Source organism: Dermacentor silvarum, chromosome 6 (assembly GCF_013339745.2).
Source record: "Dermacentor silvarum isolate Dsil-2018 chromosome 6, BIME_Dsil_1.4, whole genome shotgun sequence".
In the NCBI taxonomy this organism is placed as follows: Eukaryota; Metazoa; Arthropoda; class Arachnida; order Ixodida; family Ixodidae; genus Dermacentor; species Dermacentor silvarum.
This window is the reverse complement of record NC_051159.1, coordinates 116,288,926-116,309,287: the sequence shown is the minus strand read 5'-3', so window position 1 is coordinate 116,309,287 and position 20,362 is coordinate 116,288,926. Positions and strand designations below refer to the sequence as shown.

The window sequence follows — 20,362 nt, the reverse complement described above, 5'->3', positions numbered from 1 at the left end:
GTGGAATATCCTAGCTTCAGTTTTGCAGCCATGAACACATATTCACCAGTATTACTGGGAAGCCGAATGCACAATTAAAATAACAAAGCAGATATTGCACAAAACCAAACAACATTTAGAATGATGAGTCGGGACAATTTAAAAGTACTAAGTTGTCTTCACCTAAGCACGTACCGAACACGAAATGCAAGAATCTGGGTTTTAATTATTAAATAATTGCTCCACACTACTAAACCAACTGCCACACAAACATTTTTCTGGCACTCTTCACAGGATTCGACCAATACTAAGATAAACGAGAAAGGAAAAGTGTGAAGAAAGGAAAGAAAGGAACAAGGTGACTATGACAAGGCAAAACTAACTGCAGTTGATGGCAACCGAAGGCTCAACATTCCCCCTCCTAGTATCATTTTTAGGCCAAAAATTTACCTAAGTAAATTTACCAGTTACTGCCTTTCAACCTTTAACTCTAGCCTTCAATGAACACTGAAAAATTCATGTTCATTAGAGTTGCATTTAATCATGCTAATGTTAAACCTGCAACAAGCAAACTCCTCTGAATGCATAAAATTTTGCACAATACTGGGAATCTTTGTGAAGAACAAAGCCATGGAAGCAGTCCTCTGACAAGCTGTCTTCGCAGCTTTATGTAAGTTTCTGGTCATGGCTTCAGGCATTTAAGTGAGGAGGAGCCAGACACAAAGCACACGTTAGCACTAACCCTGGTTGGCCTGCCATAATGCAAAACTGAGTAGTGCTGAAAGAATAAGGCCAGATGCAGAGTGTGTGGTCGGAGTTCTAAGTATCCGATCCTCATCTCAAAACCATGCTGTGAGCTGTGATTGCTAACTCGGGAGCACTCAAGCCTAAACCGCATAACAGCAATTTTTTGCATGATGGCGACGAGCGACGAAATGGGCCGGCGTGCGAACAGATTGCTCGTTCTTGTCACTCGATCGCTCGGTTCTGGAAATCTAGTATTCGTCGCTCGTCGCCCGAAAGTGCTATGAGCGACTAGCCAATAGTGCGAAGCCAGAACGGGACGTACATCAGTCAAGTACTACCGTTTGTTGCACGGAACGAGCAAACGACTAAATTTTGATACGTGCAAGGATAAGAACCTAGTGCAAGAACTTCAGAAATATTTATGCTGCTCTTTACAGTAAAACACTTTAACTTAAATTATTAAAGCCTGTGTCATGCCAGTTTCGGCACTTAGGTGCTGCCCTCATACCGGCAACACCGGGGAGACGTCGCTCAAACATATAGGTGTTCTGTGGCTCAAAGTCTGCGGTCGCGTGAAGTACGACTTGTAAGCGACGAGTCAACGCGACAGCCATCTCCACTGCGTCGCTTGTTGCTGTCGTGTGCAAGATCGCGTGCATGCGGTTTATACTTCACTCAGTACAGCTGTTGTCTCACAACTCACACAAGTGCGAGAACACAAGTGCTGTGTGGTTCACAATTGTGTTATCACAGTATGCATATGTCACTTGTCCTCTTAGCATTGCTCAGTCTGAAATTATAATACAGTATAGACCACTTATAACGTAACCGCTTATAGTGCAGGACCGGATATAGTGCGGTCTTTTCAGACTCTCGTTAATTTTCCCATAGCACTCTATGTATATACGTATCGCTTATAGTACAGTTGCGGGAAACGAAAAACCGGTTACAGTGCAGCTGCCTGGGAGTACGGAAGTCAGCGGAGACGGCGAACGTTCCCCTCAAACGAACGCCCCTACGAGTGCTCGAGGAAGAAAGAGAGACGAAGTGAAGGAGAAGGGCACGTGGTGCGAACGAACAGCCAGTGAGGCTGAAACCAGAATCTTGAGTGCGAGTCATGAAATGTCACGGCGCGCATAGCGAGCGAGGACCATGAAACTGCCAGCGCCAGCCAACGCTCGCTTCACGATAACGTCAGTAAACGAAACTTCAGGGAGGGGGCGGCGCCGGCACGGCACGGCGAAGGGCGCACGCGGAGACCGTGGAATGAGAGGGAGGAGGGCGGCAGGGAAGCGGATTTCGCCTCGGCAACTCCGCCACTTCGGTGGCTCCCCTCGCCCTCCCTCGTAGCTCCCTCACTTTCGACTGTCACGGTGCGCGCCCGCCGCCGTGCAGACGCCACCACTCCAGATGGCCCGGCGCCAGCTCCCCGAAGTTTCGTTTTTTGCCTTTATCGGGAAGCGGGCGTTTGCCGGCGTGGGCAGTTTCGTTGGCCGTCCTGGGACAGCGCCGCTGCTTCCCTCTGCGCCGTAGCCGGAACGTGCAAGGTCAACACGTGACTAGAAAGTAGAGGAAGCATAAAGGAGAAAGAAGGGTTCACTGCCATTTCCTACGCGTGGCTACGGTAGCGTGGCTGAGACGTCTGCACATACACGCATGTTCTGGCGCAAAGCAGAATTGGCGACCCTGCCATTTGAGAGAGAGTAAAATTTCCGCTGCGTTTTTTTTTTTTATGCGCAACATTGAGGGGTCTCTGCTAAGCTTTTACTCTATGGCGGTGCCGGAGCAATGCCGGTCGAAGGCACCGCCGCGTGATTTGGTTTGAATTAACGAGATTCGACTGTAAATTGAATGCAACGTTCTAGCCGCATTCCTCGACTGTCGCATACGCGAGGTGGCTCGGTGCACATGTTTTGCATATGTGCGGGCCTTGAAAATTGTTGCTTTGGTTATAGGGCGGTACCGCTTATAGTGCAGATATTCGCAACTCCGGCGACTTACGTTATAAGCGGTCTACACTGTATACAGTGCTTCAATGATGCTGCTTGGCAATTCCCCCTCTCCCCGCCAAACCATAATTTCACGATCAGTAACTTTCAGCACCTACTCATTGTCATCACCAGCATCCCCGCAATCTACAACTACCCTTGTCTTGCACCAGCTGACTGTCAAAATTACGCTAGCTTACTTTGGCAAGCCTTGCTCGAGGCTATAGAACTGCACTGTCGAGAGCACAAAGTGTGCCTCCAGCGTTCCTCCAGCACACACTGTTGCTCATAGACACCGACACATCCAGTGACGAATGCGATATGACCGTATCTCGCATCTTTGAAAGCGATTGACCGAGAATACAGCCCCTTCACATAAATATACATCAGGCGACGCAAATCTACACGCGATGCCTGTTGATTGCTACTGAAACCAGCGTTCTTGAAGCAAGGAATCCTTTTCTTCGAATGATTGCTCAATCAAGGTGGGATGCATGGCACAGCCACGCTGCGGCCACCATCTCAAGCGCCATAAACAAGTAGCCGTTAGGTGAATTGGATTGCTGTTTTTGCTGCACTTTTCTCAACGAGCCGCAGATTATGCACAAAGCTAGGCACGCAAAAAACTTTCGTCACATGTTGATAGAGACATGCGGCTGTGCCATGCCATTTGAAACAGACGATCAACAAACAAGATGGCGGCCCTTAGGTGTTTCTGGTGCACGTGATCACTTCTGGCACTCCGCTGTTTTTGTAAACAAAAATGGCAGGGCCCACATACGCATAGTGTGGTGGTATTTTACACAATTTAAGTGCGAAGCAAAGGCATTTCAGCACTTTTTAGCTGCTGCTAGCCTTGCACGAGTAGGTAATATGCGGGGTAACATTCCGTCAAATTTTGTTGATGCAGGTTTGCAGTTCAGCAACATTTCGTTGTCGAGAGCTACAAAATGCATCAAATACTACGGGCATTTGACGAGGATCTGAAGATATCTTGTTGTCGCGAGAAATTTGTCGTTGCACGATTTCACTGTAGCGGGTTTCGACTGTACCTGCAAACGTTTTAATTTCATTACGCCACCTAGTCCTCTACCGTCCCCGACTGCACTTCCCTTCTCTTGGCACTCATTCTGTAACTCTTACATACAATCGGTTATCTGCCCTACTCACTACGTGGAATGCTTAATTTCTTCTGCATAAATTCCAACTAGAATATTGGCATTTGCTCTCTAATCCACCTACACCTAACAGATTTCATTCCATAATTCCCATTACACTGTCCTTAGTTTTTCTTTCTCTCTCTTCTTTCTTTAACTCCCACATTTCTGCACCATACATACTACTAAAAGGCACTAAAACAGAAGCCCATGCCACAAAAGCAACTCTTCATCCCATGGACAGCCAAAGACATCTCTATCAAGGGGCGCTGTTGCCTTTTGCCCAACCGCAGAGTGCATGAGCTCAGTCGAGGTGCACTTGCGAACAAAGGAAGGGCGGCAAAGCTACAGGGATGCCTCTGCCAGGACAGCCAAGGTGAATTCCCACCTGCACCGACAGCATCTGTGGCGAGGCCGTGGCTGCCTCAGGCGAAAGATCCAGAGGTGGCGAAGCGTCATCTCGGAGCGCGTGGCTGCGCACTAGCACCTTTAGCCGCTGCACCGTCCCAGAAAAGAGAAAGAGGAGGAAGGAAAGAAAGGAGACAGTGAGACAGAGAGGCACAGTCGTACACACATGCAGAGGCAGACGCACACACACACACAAGGAACATTCAACTTCTACCCGCGTCCCCAAACCCGTCTGGCAGGCATGATGGCTGTGCTGTCCGCTTCTTTAGGTTCATCTTTGCAGACACTTGTGCAAAGGGTCTATAATTGACTGCAAGCTACCTTTACAGATTTAATGCTTTTCCTTCATTAGTTTTCCAAAAGGAGCTATACATGATCACAGAGTGTAGAAGGCTCTCCGCACTGATCTTTCCTGCTTTATTTCTGTTCGTTTTTAACCTTTCTGTTCGTCCCTAACCAGAACTAGATCTTTCCTTTCTGTTCATCCCTGACCAGAAGTTGATTGACATTTCCTTTTAGCACAATTCAAAAACGCCATCCCGCACCGTAATGTCTGGGCTAGTCATTACTTATCTATAGGCATCCAAAGCTGAGAAATTCTGCTTCCAGTGCTGTACTGGCAGTCAAAGAGCTCCAGAACGAAGCACCAGTGTACCACTCTAGTAGATGGTGACCTTGGTGATCCAACAAAATACAAGTAGGAGTGTGCAAACGTTTCTTGAATTTTGAATTCGAATGAAATACTGGCTGGTCAAAAAGATTTCTGTAACTTTAGAATACCCAATATTCAAATAAATAATTCAAGTTGTCAATTATTAGAACCCTAACATGAACATCCCAATTCCACAACGGCCACATTACAGATGTCAAGGGTAACAGCACTACACTGGCATTTACATTATTGCATAGAATTTTTTTAAGCATGTAAACTCCCCACGCATTGGGCCATGGATGGTGCTACTCAATTCTGAGTAAATACAGAGCATTAAAAATGGAAAATGTTTGTAGGCACAGCAATAAACCACCAGACTCTTATTAAACTTATTATATTTGGTTATCATTCACATCACGAACATAAGTGACCTATGATTAGTGCAAACTTTGTGCCTGAAAGCACTATTACCTTGGCTATGATGAAGCAATACGCAAGTAAGTAAAGGTGTTCTTTTGAAACAGTTCAGGGATGGTATAATGTAAGAATTTCTTTTGCTGTATGTCTTAGCATCCGCTCTTCACGACCAGCTTATACTGGCAATAACAAAGGCGCACAGCTGCTCGGACCAGTGGCGGACCACTTTGTCTCATCTCACACAAAGCATCCAATATCACGCTCGCGCCACAGTCTCGGAAGCCATGGAGTCACAAAAGTATTTTGATTCCTAACCCTCAGATGGCGCCACATCAATTACCGCTGGCAGCACGGAGTGAATTTTTACAGGTGCTGACAGCATATTTAAAAACGAGATGAAGTACCCTCTGGTTAAAACGTTGGCCTTGTGCCACGGTTGAGATTTTTTCACGGGTGTACGATTGTACTGAATCAGACAAAAAAGTTTGTCGCAAATTTTTTTCTCGATGCCACGCTTATGTACGTAGTTATCCCACAAGCGAGATACAGTACAACAGGATCCGCCCATTGTGTCACTTGAATATCATGTGCCTGTAGTTGCCTCTATATTATCAGATTTATGAGCCAGGAAAACAAGCACAGCACTACGCAGTACAGAAAAAAAAACACGGGCGCGGGCGGCGTGAAGTCAGGAAAAAACAACCATTTGACCACCCTGCCACATCATTGTCAAGGGTAACTCAAATGAGTTATTTTTTCTAAGAATTGAATAGAAGTAAACAAGTTGCATTTTCTTCCGTGATATAATGACGAGTTGCTACGTCATTGGGCTAGTACCGAAATGTCCTAGTGGAGTCTCAAATTGTGGCCCACATTTACCTCAATTTCTCTATTACTAAAACTCTAATACTAAAACTTTTTTCTGGATAATACTGATGCCTTAGACGTTCTCGAGCATTAAGCTATCACTTAAGCTCGACTTAATACTTGTCTTTAGTATCACTTTCATAACACCCTAACCATGACCCCCAAAAACTGAAACCCAACATCTAGGAAGGTGGCACTCTCTAAATGACATGCCTAGTTTTTATGCCACCAAGCAGGCATTGTAGGCTGTGCTGACAGAAGGCTGTGCCCCAGCTAGCAGCATTTATAATTAAAAAAAGATGTGCAATTCAAAACAGTCCAAGTTCCTTATGTGCACCTGCTTCCACTTGACCACTGGAAGTGACTAAAGGGGCCAAAGACAGCACAAGTATGCCCAAGGATAGGCACAAGGAGAAAGGACAGTAAAGTAAGAAAAAGTAGAAATAGTACGCAGCAAAGCCGCTCACAAAGACATGAAGCTACCGAATCACAATGCTAGTCTAGAATTAAAGAGAAAAAGAATCAATTCATGAGGGTTAACGTTCCGGAACTCCACAGTGGGTTATGAAGAACGGCATGGTGGGGGTTCCGGATACATGTACACCACTTGGGCTTCTTTAATGAGTGCCTAAATGTATGCATGCAAGCGTTTTCGCATTCCACCCCCACCAGAATGCTGTATCTGCAGCCGGGGACCAAACCCATGACCTTGTGGTCACCAGAAGAACACCATAGCCACTTAGAAATATACAAATCTGGAAGCCTTTTCCTTCCTGCTTGCCAGAGGGGCGAGTACAAGAGACAAAGCTGAGTGGCATTACTCCTGGCTTAAAAACAAACAAAAAGGGGCAATACAGCCTTCCTGCACAGTGAGCCAAAAATGAAAAGCATTTGCTGAAAGTGCCCAGGCATATACTTTACACCAGTGACAGTTTGAATGGCATGATTCATGTTTCAAGCTGCTATGGGCATGACATGCGACTCGGCTAGTTATTGCACATGTCTCAGCCCAGAGTCATTCAATAACACACAATCTGAGAGTTACTGCATTCCGTGGTGATGATGCGTCATTGCAGATTGCCTGACAAAGATTATACCCTTCTTAAATACAAGAACTATATGATGGCCTACCTGTTGTATATTAGAAAAAAGGGTCCCCCTCCCCCCATTTCAATGCACACAGTGAAAGTGATTAAAAATCAACATTCTAAATCTTATTTCTTTCATAGTTTTATGTCTGCCCATGATAGTAACTTCCCTTATGAAAGCAAGGGGACAGGCAATAGTGCACGGACTTTAGGCAATAAGCCAAAACCAGTCACATAACAGACAATGGCAATGGGTCAGCCTCCACGACAGCGAGGAATTGTCCCTTGTCACTGTTACTTAAATAGTGTGTGCATGGATGCAGTTGAAACTTAACCCTTTGAGGGTTGAATTTTTTTGCCAAATGCGACCCCCCAGGGTCGATTTTTTTTATTGCCAATTTAAATTCTTCGAAAGAACCTATTTCAAAAAAATATAGTCGTAATTTTCTTCGAGTGACAGTAAAGTGAGGAAAAAATTGTTTGTGTTGTAAAATACACAATGTTTATTCATGAATAAGAAGATAAGCGCACTGATAAATGGTTGTGTGCACGTCCGGAAATCGAAACAAGTGAGAAGCCTTCGTCTTATCGCCAACAAGGTACGATAGAGTTTTGTGATGTCCAAAAAAGTAAATGCAAAAATGGCAGCATCGTTTGTGTATATACGTGCCTGCCTGGGAACAGGTGTAATCGCGTCGTGGTAGGCGATAAACGATTGAGTAACAAGCGGTCACCCTTTGAAAGATTTGAAACCAGATAAACATCAGTTTAGCGCGTGCAACAAGCGGGATCTGCCACAGGAGAAAACCGTAACTTGCCGCCGGTGCCGCGCGCTCCCGGATGCGCAAGCGATAGCCGACCCGCCGTTTCCATAAAGAAAAAAACAAAAAAAAATTAAGAAGCATTGGCACAAGTAAAAAATTCCACGTGTTTCCATCGAGTGGCAGCACATACCAAGCGAAAGAAATAATCGAAATAATCGCGCACTTGTCGCCGCGCGCGCCCGGTTGCGCGAACGATAGCCGACGTGCCGTTGCCATAAAAAAAATAATAAACGGAGGGGCAGTGGCACAAGTAAAAAATTCCACGTGTTTCCGTCGAGTGGCAGCACATGCCAAGCGAAAGAAATGATCGAAAGAGGAGCGCTTTTTAAATGTACAAGCAATAACGTACATATACGTCATTGACCATTTTGAAGGTGTTCGCGGAGGTCGTACATGTACAGAATTGACCCTGAAAGGGTTAATAGAACAGTTACTGACATTTGTATGATAATTTCTTAGAATGCAGTGGTCATGCATCAGTCGAACATGCACTTCCCATGCAACAACCCTGAGTACCCAAAAACGACAGTTCAGGCACGAACAAAGAAAGGTGCGCCTTCCCACTGACCTGTGCCGAGGCTCGGCTGGTATTGTCCACTGGCTGGGGAGCCTCCTCCTCGGTGCCCACTTCCAGCCGGATGGTGACGGGTGCCGGGGCCGGTGCCTGTTCCTCGGCCATCTCCACCTCGGGCTGCTTGGAGAGCCGTACGGGTTGGCCACGAGGGGGTGGTGGGCCGCAGGGGGGAGGGGCTGGGGGCGGGGATGACCCATTGGTCCCATGCCCGCCCCCTTCCATTGGGCAACCCCCCGTTTGGACCACTATGCTTGGAACTGGAAACCGAGGCAGCACGACAAGGCAGCTGTTAGCAGTCTCAACATAAATGTCCCACCGTGATAAATTGCTCTTTTTCAACATACTCATTACGAGTGATGAAGTCAGTGATGAGACTCACGGTGTGGAAGGAACTCAGTTTTATTTTGGCCAGCGGAGGTTCCAAATGTGCGCTGAAACCTCACTAAATGAGTGTTTTTGCATTCTGTTGCCAATCAGCGAGTGACATGTGATGCTGGAGCATCAAGTCTGTAACCCCCCATTCAGCAATCAAAGCGCTATGCCCACTGATCTACCGCTCTTCTGCTACGATACTTCCTACACAAAAATCTCACCATGAAACTGGCATGCTTCTGCTTTCACTTTACTACTACTACGCATAATAGTCGTCAATGGGCCAAAGACAAGAGAAATATGCCCCTTATGAACACCCCAAACCAAAAATTATTCCCTTAATTAAAGCAGGGAGCATACCAATGCCAAAAGATCACCTGCCCTTTCCTTCCCTTTCTTGGAATCCCTGCCACTATTAATGTTTTCTACTATGCACATATAAACACAACAGCCACGGGCTGGACTTCCTTTTGGCGTCATTACCCAGAGGTGCCTCTGGAAAGACTGAAAATGCAGAGATCTCGTTACCAATAAGGCAGTGGCACAATCTGGCGGCGGAAAATACCACACTGTCAATACAGCCTCCAAGATGAAATAGCATAATGGTCCAATCTCAAGCATCACCTTGCGATGGCACAGGTGCACAGGTTCAAGCGCAGTAGGAATGTCAAAAAGAGCAGCAAAGCCATAAAGGCACGGCAGGGATATTTGACTGCTGATGACTCCACTCATATGAGGCACATTCTAAAACTTTTTTTTTTATATTCTCGAGGAGATGTCCATTAATGCTAGACACATGCAAAACATTTCTTAAAGATGTTGCAAATCCTTTTTAACAAAGTTAGTCCTAAATCTAAAGCTGACTCATAAGTCAGTGGGGTCACATTCATTATGCTTGTCCACCCATGACAGGCAAGATATTTAAAAATGGTACACCATTTCCAACAAACCTAAACGACATGCAATGGAAATGTTTCTCTTGGTGGTACCTAAAGATTTTCAAAACTTTGTCATTTTTACCAAAGCAAGAAATACTGCACTACAGTGAGATTGGCCATGCAAATACAGTCGACTTCTGTTATTGCAACCCTGACGGGACTGACAAAGTTAATCAAATTATTTGGCGGGTCGAACTAAACAAGGTGCAGAAAAAATGCTATAACAGACCACCAATTCATTTGGCAGTATTTGCCGGAGTCTAAAAGTGCCACTCACTATGTGTCCAAAGTAGAAAAACAACAGAGAAATGACATTAAAGCTCTTCAACTAAGTAAAAATCTAATGCACACACGATTTTCAGCAAGAAAAATGGCCAAACATCTAACACGTGTTGCACAATGGCGGCTCATTTTCATAAGTCAGCTTCTCCACAGTACATTTGTGACAAATGCCGCAAAGGCAGTTTTGGTATTGTATCCGACTGCATTGTGCAGGCAAATGTTGGCGCAATTTTCACTCCACACACTTTCTTCACCTGACACCATAATCAGCAAATGCAGCAAACATGCCTGCATGCATATTCGGCTGTAACCTTTTTTTTTTTTTTTTTCTAGATGCCCATGCTAACAGTTACCTTCACACACACACACAAAAAAGCAGGTCATAAAAAGTGGTGGTATCCTTCACATCGGCAAAAAATCGCACCTCCACTCACAGTTGCACGTGGCTCTAAATACTTCCCCCGAATTAATGGGAATGTCCTTTCAATAAATATCTGGCAAGAAACAGAAAGCCTTGAGTTCACCAGCAGCAGTAAGCATTTTCAATGCTTTGTCCCCCAAATGGCTTATCTTCTGTACTTTCAAGTGGCCACTTCACGGGCGCCTCAAGATTGTTGTTCGCCTGCTTCCTTCACTTATTTACCCATGTGAAAAGTGCAGAATAAGTTCCCAAAGCTACCTAGGCTGAGAATGATTATAGATTTTTTAACTTCCTCACACAGAAGCAAACTGAATGCTGTTGATCGCTCTTCCAACAAACCTGCCAAAATATTACGCACGTACAACTTCAAAAATACAGCTACACTAACCCCTTTCTTTGAGTCCCCCACACATATAATAGGGTTAAAACAAATCTCAAGCGGATCGTAAAGCACATTAGGTTTGAGCAATGTGAGACATTGTGCACCACTCACAAGCTCACAGATTGATGTATGCCTGGCAGAACAATTTCTCACAAACAAAACAATATGTGTGCAGCACAAGAGCAAAAATAAACACATTAATATCAGAACTGATGAAAAGGGGGCTTCCAAGCTCACACCACAGGAAGCTCAATTTTCAAAGCAAGATAGCCATCCACGGACATCAAAATGCAGAAAGGAACAGCAAACATTACACTTACTTTCAGACTTGGCCATAGATTCTCTGCTGTGAGAATCCAGGCTGCCTCAGTTCAGAGCAGCCACAGTAGGCAGCTCCTGAATAGTGAGAGAGGGGGGAAAAAAACGTACGACGCAGTCAAACACACGGTGACGATGACATGCAGTTGTGGTGGTATTCTGCAAGATTACCTCTGCATAAACCCAGCTCCAATTCCAAGGAGCATTCCTAAGCCCATAGTGATAAATTGTGCCCATACCGACTCGCCCAACTCTCAATTATTCTGCAGGAGAACACAAGTTCCATCAAACATGAACAATTAGCGAACATTGTTTAACTGCGCAAACAAACAGCCACAGAGACAGCATGGAACAAGGTCAGGCGCAGTCCTTGTTCCTTGGACCTGTGCCTGTCCTTGTTCCATGCTGTCTCTTTGGCCCTTTGTTTGCGCAGTTAAACAATGTTCGCTAATAAAGTGGATTAGCCCTGCATACCTAGCCTGGACGACACTCTCGCAAGAAAATCTTGATTGAAAATGAACAAAATAGATTTCGTCGTAGAACCAACATTGAAAAATTCAGGGTCAATGATTAAGGCTAGCTTGAAGGGCTTTGTTACCCCCGTGCCAAATCCAACACCTGATTCCATGCTGAAAACGACCAGCCATGCTTTCTAGAAAATACACCTGTTGTCCTGAATCCCCAAACATTGCTACTAAGGCAGCCTCAACTTTTGTTGAAAGCCACTGTTTCTAAACAAACACAGGTTCGCTTGCGGTAATGAAAAACCACCTTCAACACAAAGCATTGGGTACTTTTCCCACCATACCCACCACTTATGTTTGTAAATGTACTTTTGTGAAGTAAAAATACTCTACTATTTACCATGCTAACCCTTCAGAGGAAGACGGCCTGTGTTGCGAGGCAACCAAGTTGTTTTTTTTTTTGTTTTTTTTTAATTATGAATGTCAGTAGACAGCAGTAATCAACATCCTTTAATTCAGCGCCATAACAAGTTCACAGTGTCCATGGTGGGTATTTTGGTTGAATTATTACACAGCACAATGGCCACTGAGGCTGCCAGCATGTCACTGTATTATCCATGTTGGCTAACGTGTGTGAAGTATAAGAGTGACTGAGGGCCTCAAAAGCTATCAAAGTAACCTCCATACACAGATACACAGCCAATTGATGGTGCAGCCATGCAAAGCAGGGAGGGGAGGGAATGAGCTTTGTTTGGTTATTTGGTTATAGTCTTTCTTTTTAAGTAATATGGGTTATGTATGTGGTTATCTCCATACGCTTAATAAAGTTTTAAAAAATAATTACTGAGGAAAAAAAGACAGCTTGTCACTGCCAACTGTGACACTAAGCAGTCTCCAGGGATGGTATTTTCAAGCAATCACTTTCAGGAGGAATACAATCACCTTCGAGAGATTTCTCGTAACTTCACCCTGGACATGCCGCAGTACATGGCCGACAACAAAGGCGAATGTATTCTCAAAAGTGATCACTCGAGAATACCACCTCAGCTCTGTGCATGGCATGGGACGTTCCACCAGCCAAGACACGGCAGTGGCTGAACCCGATTTATACTTGATTTGAACACAGTATAAATCGGCTGAACCCGATTTATACTGTGTTGTTAGCCAGTCGATTACAGCGTCTGTTGGTCTTGCATGCAGGGACACTTGGCAGGCTTGCAGAGCCCGGTAAGTGGGCAGGTTACTGCAGTGTTGTAGCCTTACCACAAGCCCAGTGGTCCAACTTCCGGGGAGGTCTCTGGCTGCCAGCTGCTGCAGCCGGTGGCTCACCTGGGCAGCAGCGGCACTCAGGTGGGGACCGGGCAGCTCACGCATGCTTCCTCAAGCTGCTACACGAGGGCTGGAGGCCCCCCGCTCAAACCTGCGCCACCTCTACGCTTTTAGCTGATCGCATCCGATTCACATGCAGCCACAACTCAGTAGAAACAAACAAATGGGGCTCCTGCAAGTTGAGCTCCCTTTCATTTGTTTTCTTTGCAAACTTAGAATGCCACTTACCTGACAATCAGCAGAATATACTACAAGATTATTTTGTGTTGATCAGAACTCACATTCAACATAATGTAACATGTTTTCGAGTTTAAAACTACTGGACAATCCCTTTGAAGAAGCACTGAAACACCTCTAAGGAGCATTGTAGACAACATACTTGTGTTCACAAAACTAAGCTAAGATATTCGTTCTAGGCCATGTACAGTAGTGAAAAATTAAGTAGGAAGTTTACTACTCCCATCTGTCATCAGCTACGTTTAGTCACTATATTCTGAAACACACTGATGTGTCCAACACTCTGTCAGTTTATCACTAATATTCGAAGCAAACCAGGTTGTATAGAAGGGAAATACAAGCTCATGCTACATTTGAGGATACTTTAATAGACATAAGCAACCATTATGAAAGCATGTGTGAAGCATAGAGGTATGGCTATGATCAGCAATGCACCAGTCCAAGCTAGTGGCATTGGATTAAAATCTCAAAGCAGCAACATGAGGACTATGCGAGATGCCCTAACTGAAGGCATCAGACTTACGTCAACCACTTGGGGACCCATCTTTGAGTTAAAGTGCAGTACACAAGTACCCTTGCATCCTGACCCCAGTGGAATGCAACCGCCCCGGCCAAGAAAAAAAACTCACAGCTTAGTGCTAAGCAGCAGAACACAAAAATCACTGAGACATCGCAGCAGGTAACCCGAGCTGAACCAAAGCCACAAAAACATTCGATAGAGCATGTGACGCTTCAGGGCTTCCCATGGTGTCTGGTTCCTGCACAGACAGCAGCTCCCACCCCCGTTCATGCTTCGGCCAAACAGCCAACCTTTTTTAATCAGCATGTGTTACTACAAGCATGGTGCAATATAAAGTGCAATAGATGAGGCAGAATAATAGAACATTTTACACATCAACCAGATTGCCTGTCCTATTCATTTGTGCCATCATTTGTACTGGAATCGGGACTATCTCTAAGCAGCTTGCCTAACAGTACATATTTGAATGTGGATAACCACATTATCCTCCTTCGTGGTAGCTCATTGCATGTGAAGCGCACGGAAACTCTGAGTGAATCAAAACGGAAGAATTAGTTCAGCTGCACAGGAAATGGCTCAACATGCTTCAGCTATCCTAACAAGGTTGTTACAGGGCATAGAGACGCTGAGCCTTCTGTGGCAATGTAGCGATATCCTGTGCCCAGCGGCAGTTTGTGGTACTACGCAATATCCTGCTGTATTTACCAAGCATCCTACAATGCCACAGCACATCCTACATCACAGCAGTGCTCCCAGCCCTCTGTAATATAAGAAGAGGCTCGCCACAGTAAAAGAGGATACAATTAACACAAGCATTCGCTGCTCAAAGGCATACGATGGCTGCTGGGTCAACAGCTACTGAACGCGGAAGAAAAAAAAAACCCTACTTTTGTGACACTACTCCTGCAATGTTTCTATTTTAAAGAAAAGGTGTTCTTTTACTAGGAATGCCGGCCAGAAGTGTAAATTAAGTTGCTGTGATCACTGTATGTCTATAGTGACAATATTCATACTGCCTTCACTAGAGGGTTAATTTACATGATTTATTCAGTGGAAAGGCTGCCTCATTACCACCACTTCAACTACTATAGTTGGTGAAAACCTAAGAATGGAGAGACAAACACACGACTGTCCAACTCTAAGATAACTTGTATAAATGCACCAGCCAATTATGTTCACTCATTTCTGTAATGTCACAGTGGAGGCTATGATGTCACAATACTTCGATGCTTGTAACTTCTTTCAATATCGGCATTACTCAGGAACTGTGTTTTGCAGTAAGGTGGTTGGTACACAGGGCAGGAAGGTGCAACAGTTTTGTGGACCGATTTCACGCAGAATTCTTAGGTTGTCACAGAGTACAGTGAGCGACTGCCAGATACATGTATAAATACTGACTATAAAGGATATGCTATATATTTAATATATAATAGAAGCATTCCAAAGATATTAGGTTGCCTTACACAAGATGGCCTGACCTACCGCTCACTGACACCCCTGAAAAGAGAGTATGCTTGCAAACATTGAGGATGTAATAAGGGACAGACGGTGGTTAAGACAGCAGCACCAGCTCAAGCACTCCTGCTTTATTTCCACTTCTAGGATGACGTCCGCCATCATGTGCAGGTTAAAATAGATGTGTGAGGAAGCACACTAGCAGAATTTCATATATCAGCTATTGAAGGTTCAATTTGAATGTAGATGCATACTGCTACTAATTATTGTAGATACAACTAAAGTGTTTACGATAAAAACATTTTAAAATGTCCACATTCCTGTCTCATGCACCATTAAATTGCTAATCAGCTGACACAGGCAACACAATCTCTCTCTGGGAACCTTTGGAATGCGGTGCATTTAGGCGTGTTCAGCATATGTTTTGTGTCAATTGTGTTCACACTTGAAACAATGCAGCTACAGAGCTGCAACTAGGGACATCTCATTAGTCGACATGCACATCACGAGACCCAGGTGGGTACGAACTACATTTCACTCGACTGCAGGGATTCAGCCAGATGCCAGGGTGTTTGGTCAAAGCAATTCTAAACAAACACAGCAAAAAAAAACGTTCCATAGTATTAGTAGCTAAGCTGTAAGGCCTCACGGTTGATTAGTCCAGATATTATAAACTGCGGATTCCTCATTTGCCATCACCAAGTTTATTACGCGAAATGCGACCGAGTTCAACATTGTTTCGAGAAACGGCAGCATCCTAACATACCAGAGAAGTGAAAGTTCACCGAAGCAGTTGTGCAACAGATGCCAGTTGTGCTTCTGTCGGCTGAAAATAGTGCCGCCATCTTGTTGCAGCTTTTCACAGACAGACAACAGTGACAAAATTATTTTTATCACCAAAAGACGAAGCTTCGAAAGGCCTAAATGAACACAAAATTTACAGCACACTTTTCTTCATAAACCTAAATGCAAATTTGCAAAATGTTTAAGACAGCAGTGAAGGTGAAATATTTTAATACTGCTCCTTAGACACCCACACATTCCACTTACAACTCCAAAATACTAAATGCAAAACATTTTGTACTTTTACACTGGCAAATTATGCCTACTGGGAGTACTACATATTTACTCTATAATAAATGAAATCTGAAGATGGTCCCGAGAAACATCAAATGTCGGCTTGAAGAATAAAGACTGATCTCTGCTTCCAAACTAGGAAACAGAGGGCTATACATTTTGATGCCATGAGTGAAACCAAAGCACCCTGGGTGTTTATAAACTAGAGGTCATGTAAATACTGGGTGCCAAGGCACAGCCCTTTGTGCTTAGATTTCGTAATACCACGAAGCGACCTCCCTCATTTAATACACAAATAGCAACTTCTCAAAAGATAGTATTAAGGTGAGCGCATTATATGAGCCAATAGCTTCTACAGTTTATAAGGCCATCATAAAGGAGAGCGTTAAAAATTAAAACGTGAAAAGTGAGAATGTTTGTGAGGCAAGTAAAACACCGCAAGGGGCAATGCTGTAGAAGTACCTTAACATAGCAATATGGTTAAAACAGAGCTTTGTCCTATTAGGCACTTCCCACCCCATGAAAATCAAGCCTCGAAAGAGAACGGCTGGGCATTATTAGTAAAATGGTGAAGCGGGTTACAGCACCCCTCGCTACTGCCACCTCTCACAGACACACCTCTAACATACATGAACAAGTCATGAATGTTTCTGCAGGGCTAGCAATAGTAACTGCCACGCCACAGCTTAATATCACAATTTTAAAGAACGCACTTCGTTATTTTTATTTATTTATTTTTTCATGCGGTGACTATCAGGCCTGAGGCAGCTTCGGAAACTCCAATGCGTACGAAGATCTTTCTCCACTGGGAAAATCGCCACACAACCACGTGTAGTACGTGTATCGCAAGGCTCGGGAGTAATACGAGGACTCGATTCAGAGTTATCACACATCAGCAGCACATTGGCGAGGTGGTACCTCTGTGGGGCTGACTCATTGCGTTCCGAGGCAAGCGCAAGTTCACTAATCGCGGTAACCCTTTCGGTGGTCTGCTATCAACACCATAGTTGACGGACGGTGTACACCGCCTGAAGATGAGTCACGCATAGTTGCTACAGTTCTAAGAAACACAAATAAGTGCAGTACCCGAACTCCTGCATCCTGCAACCACCCTGCAGCAGACGATAGTTTCTTGGCAAATTTTCAGAAGTCCACTTGTCCCAAGCTCTTCACGTCGATCATCTAAATCCGCGACCTCCAAGTTGCCGAGACCTTATTATCCACGTGTGGTCAACCCCAGAAGTAAAAGCCGGTAACACGCAAAGATAACCGGAACGCATGGCAGCGCTTTTACTGTTCGGGCCTCCGCATCACCGCACTAAATCGAAATATATTACGGTTGAACATGTGCGTCCATTAAGGTTACGTGCCCAGTAATTAATTTAGCCGATGCTCTGCGCAAAAGAAAAAAACTAAGAAAAACTGAAAGTATACGTGCTCCTCGTGGAAAGACGGTCCCTGTGTTTACGCTGCATACACCAGACAGTACGCGAACAGCCATTGAACTTTTACTTTCTGGATATTTTCCTTACTGCTTTTTCGCAAAAGAACAAGTGAGAGAAAAGTCGTCATTATGCGCTGCAGCAAGACCTACTCGGGTCGAAAATTTCCCAGCGCAGCTCTCGGACGATGACGTCCAAACTGTTCGGATCGGAAACGCAGCTAAGCAGTCAACACACCTCAATGTGCCGTACCCAAATTTTTTGCACGGTATTCGACCTTTTGAACAGCCATAGAACGACCAAGAAGAGAGACCGTGAAAAACGAGACTGGAATGTTTCTAGTGCTTCAGAGCACACCCGAAGGGTTACCACAATGGAATTAGAACCCCGAGGTGTCTTCCTACAGACTTGGAAGACAGGCCGAGCGCCGCTAGGCCTACCCTCACAGGCACCAACTCGATATAGTATGAATGAAAACTCTGCAGGGAGGTCATATTTAGCATTTTCCCGCAGTTATTCGCGCGCAGGGCGTCTTTCGCAACCCTTCCATATTAGAAGAAATTTAAAAACGGGACGAAGGAACTTACAAAATTGGACGCAAAATTGCGATCACAGCAGAGAAATCCTGTGCGCTCCCCCGAAGTAAGGAATGATGATACCGGTGCTAGAAGGCTCGTCGACCTAGAGTGGTCGTCGGTCTGAAGAATGAAATCCAGGGTTATGAAATCGATTACTCGTTTGGTAAGGATGCATCTCCACTAATAACTTAAATTAAAAGTCCCTCCGCAATTTGTTTCAAATTGGCCCTGCCGAGCCGCACGTCCCACCTACGGCCATGCTGATTGCCGACGGCCAAAACCGACGACGTCACGAAAACACGAATGCAGCTGATGCAGCCGCATATTAGTGGTGACGTCACTGTTGCAGCGCGGGTATATTTGAATTTTTTTAACAGAACAAGCTCGTATCGATCTTCCTTCCTTTCCATATTATTGTTTGCACCCTTCCGCGAAAGATCATTTATCGCGCAAAGAAGACGACGACGATGGGAGCTGGAGTTCTGTGCACATCAATACGGTTTCCTTCTCGAAACATGAGCGAGCAACGACCAGTCTGAATAGCTAGAGCAGTAGGGAAGTGTTCGAACTGCTAGTGTGTGAACTGCTGGTGCAGGCTTCATGCATAATTCCTGCAAGCAAATTCGCACCATGTGAAGGCAATTCCGCGCAGGTTCAGCACGACCAAGAACTGGCACCGAACTGGTTTGAACTAGTTCAGGATCGGTTCAGCCCGAGAAAGAACTGACACTAACCACGGCGAGAACTAGTTCACGAAATGCACGTATAACGTTGTCTCAGTTCGGCCATGCTCGCCTATGGAGATTGCGCTGCACGCTAACCTATTTTGTCAGCAGAAGTTTGAACGAGCATGAAGAGACGTGTGTGCAAGCGCGTATAGAAAACTTTCCTTGATGTATACGTACCCGACGTGCTAGGCGGGAGAGCACAGAGAATAAGTAAATGGCCTACCTTACGCCTCGTAAGTGTGCGGCTGTACGGATTTTGCATAAGGCAGAGGCTACTGACATTTGAAATACTTTGTTTTGTGCATCGTTCCGCACAGCTACTAACAAAATCATGGTTGCATGTGCGTGCCGCAGTGAGTGCTGGACAGCAAATTTTTTTTAAATTTTTTTCCCATTCGTTGTTGCGAACGTATTTCATCTTGCAGCATGCACGGGCCGAGACTTCTAATTTTTATATTGTAGCCTGCAATATATATTCGTGAATAAAGTACTCGGTTCAGTTCATGTCGGAAGAAAGAACAAGATGAAATGTTTGCATATTACTAAAGACCTAAAATAACTACTATAAGTACGTCATTAGTAGCCATGCAAATTTCCTGATCCGATCACACCGCATGTGGTCTCTCTCTCTCTCTCTCTCTCTCTCTATATATATATATATATATATATATATATATATAGAGAGAGAGAGAGAGAGAGAGAGAGAGAGAGTATATATATCTATATATATATATATAGAGAGAGAGAGAGAGAGACCACATGCGGTCTGATCGGATCAGGAAATTTGCATGGCTACTATATATATATATATATATATATATATATATATATATATACACACAGACTGCCGCCAACTTTTATCATCCGCCACTCCCCTCCCCCTTTCCGGCTGAGATACAAATTCTGTTACTTAAACAGAACGTACGTCTCTCATTTCTTCTACGAGTCATACGTGGTCCGGCCCAACTCCGCTTATACCCTCCTATTCTCAACTGTAGAATACAGCGACATCTAGATTTAGCGAAACTCAATTTTACGAAAGTATTGATTTAACGAAGTGTTTTCGATTCTCCGCCACATTACATATTCCTAAAGCTTAACGCGTAAAACCTCGAAGC

At 44.6% G+C, this 20,362-nt stretch overlaps 1 protein-coding gene across 8 annotated transcripts in view; it reads right to left on the bottom strand.

Moving 5' to 3' along the window:
• Positions 1-18,805, bottom strand: part of LOC119455896 (cAMP-regulated phosphoprotein 21) — a 90,257-nt gene extending 71,452 nt beyond the window's left edge. For 7 of the 8 annotated variants that reach the window (XM_037717419.2, XM_037717422.2, XM_037717425.2 and 4 more), the window contains exons 1-5: positions 18,526-18,805; positions 13,142-13,298; positions 11,417-11,492; positions 8,696-8,958; positions 4,260-4,367 (exon numbers count right to left, since the gene is read on the bottom strand). In XM_037717419.2, the coding sequence (XP_037573347.1) occupies positions 4,260-4,367; positions 8,696-8,958; positions 11,417-11,432 (387 nt within the window). In that variant the 5' untranslated portion in view covers positions 11,433-11,492; positions 13,142-13,298; positions 18,526-18,805. The remainder of the gene's footprint in view (positions 1-4,259; positions 4,368-8,695; positions 8,959-11,416; positions 11,493-13,141; positions 13,299-18,525) is intronic. The other variant, XM_037717420.2, reaches the window with a different exon arrangement.
• Between the last annotated feature and the right edge of the window lie 1,557 nt (positions 18,806-20,362).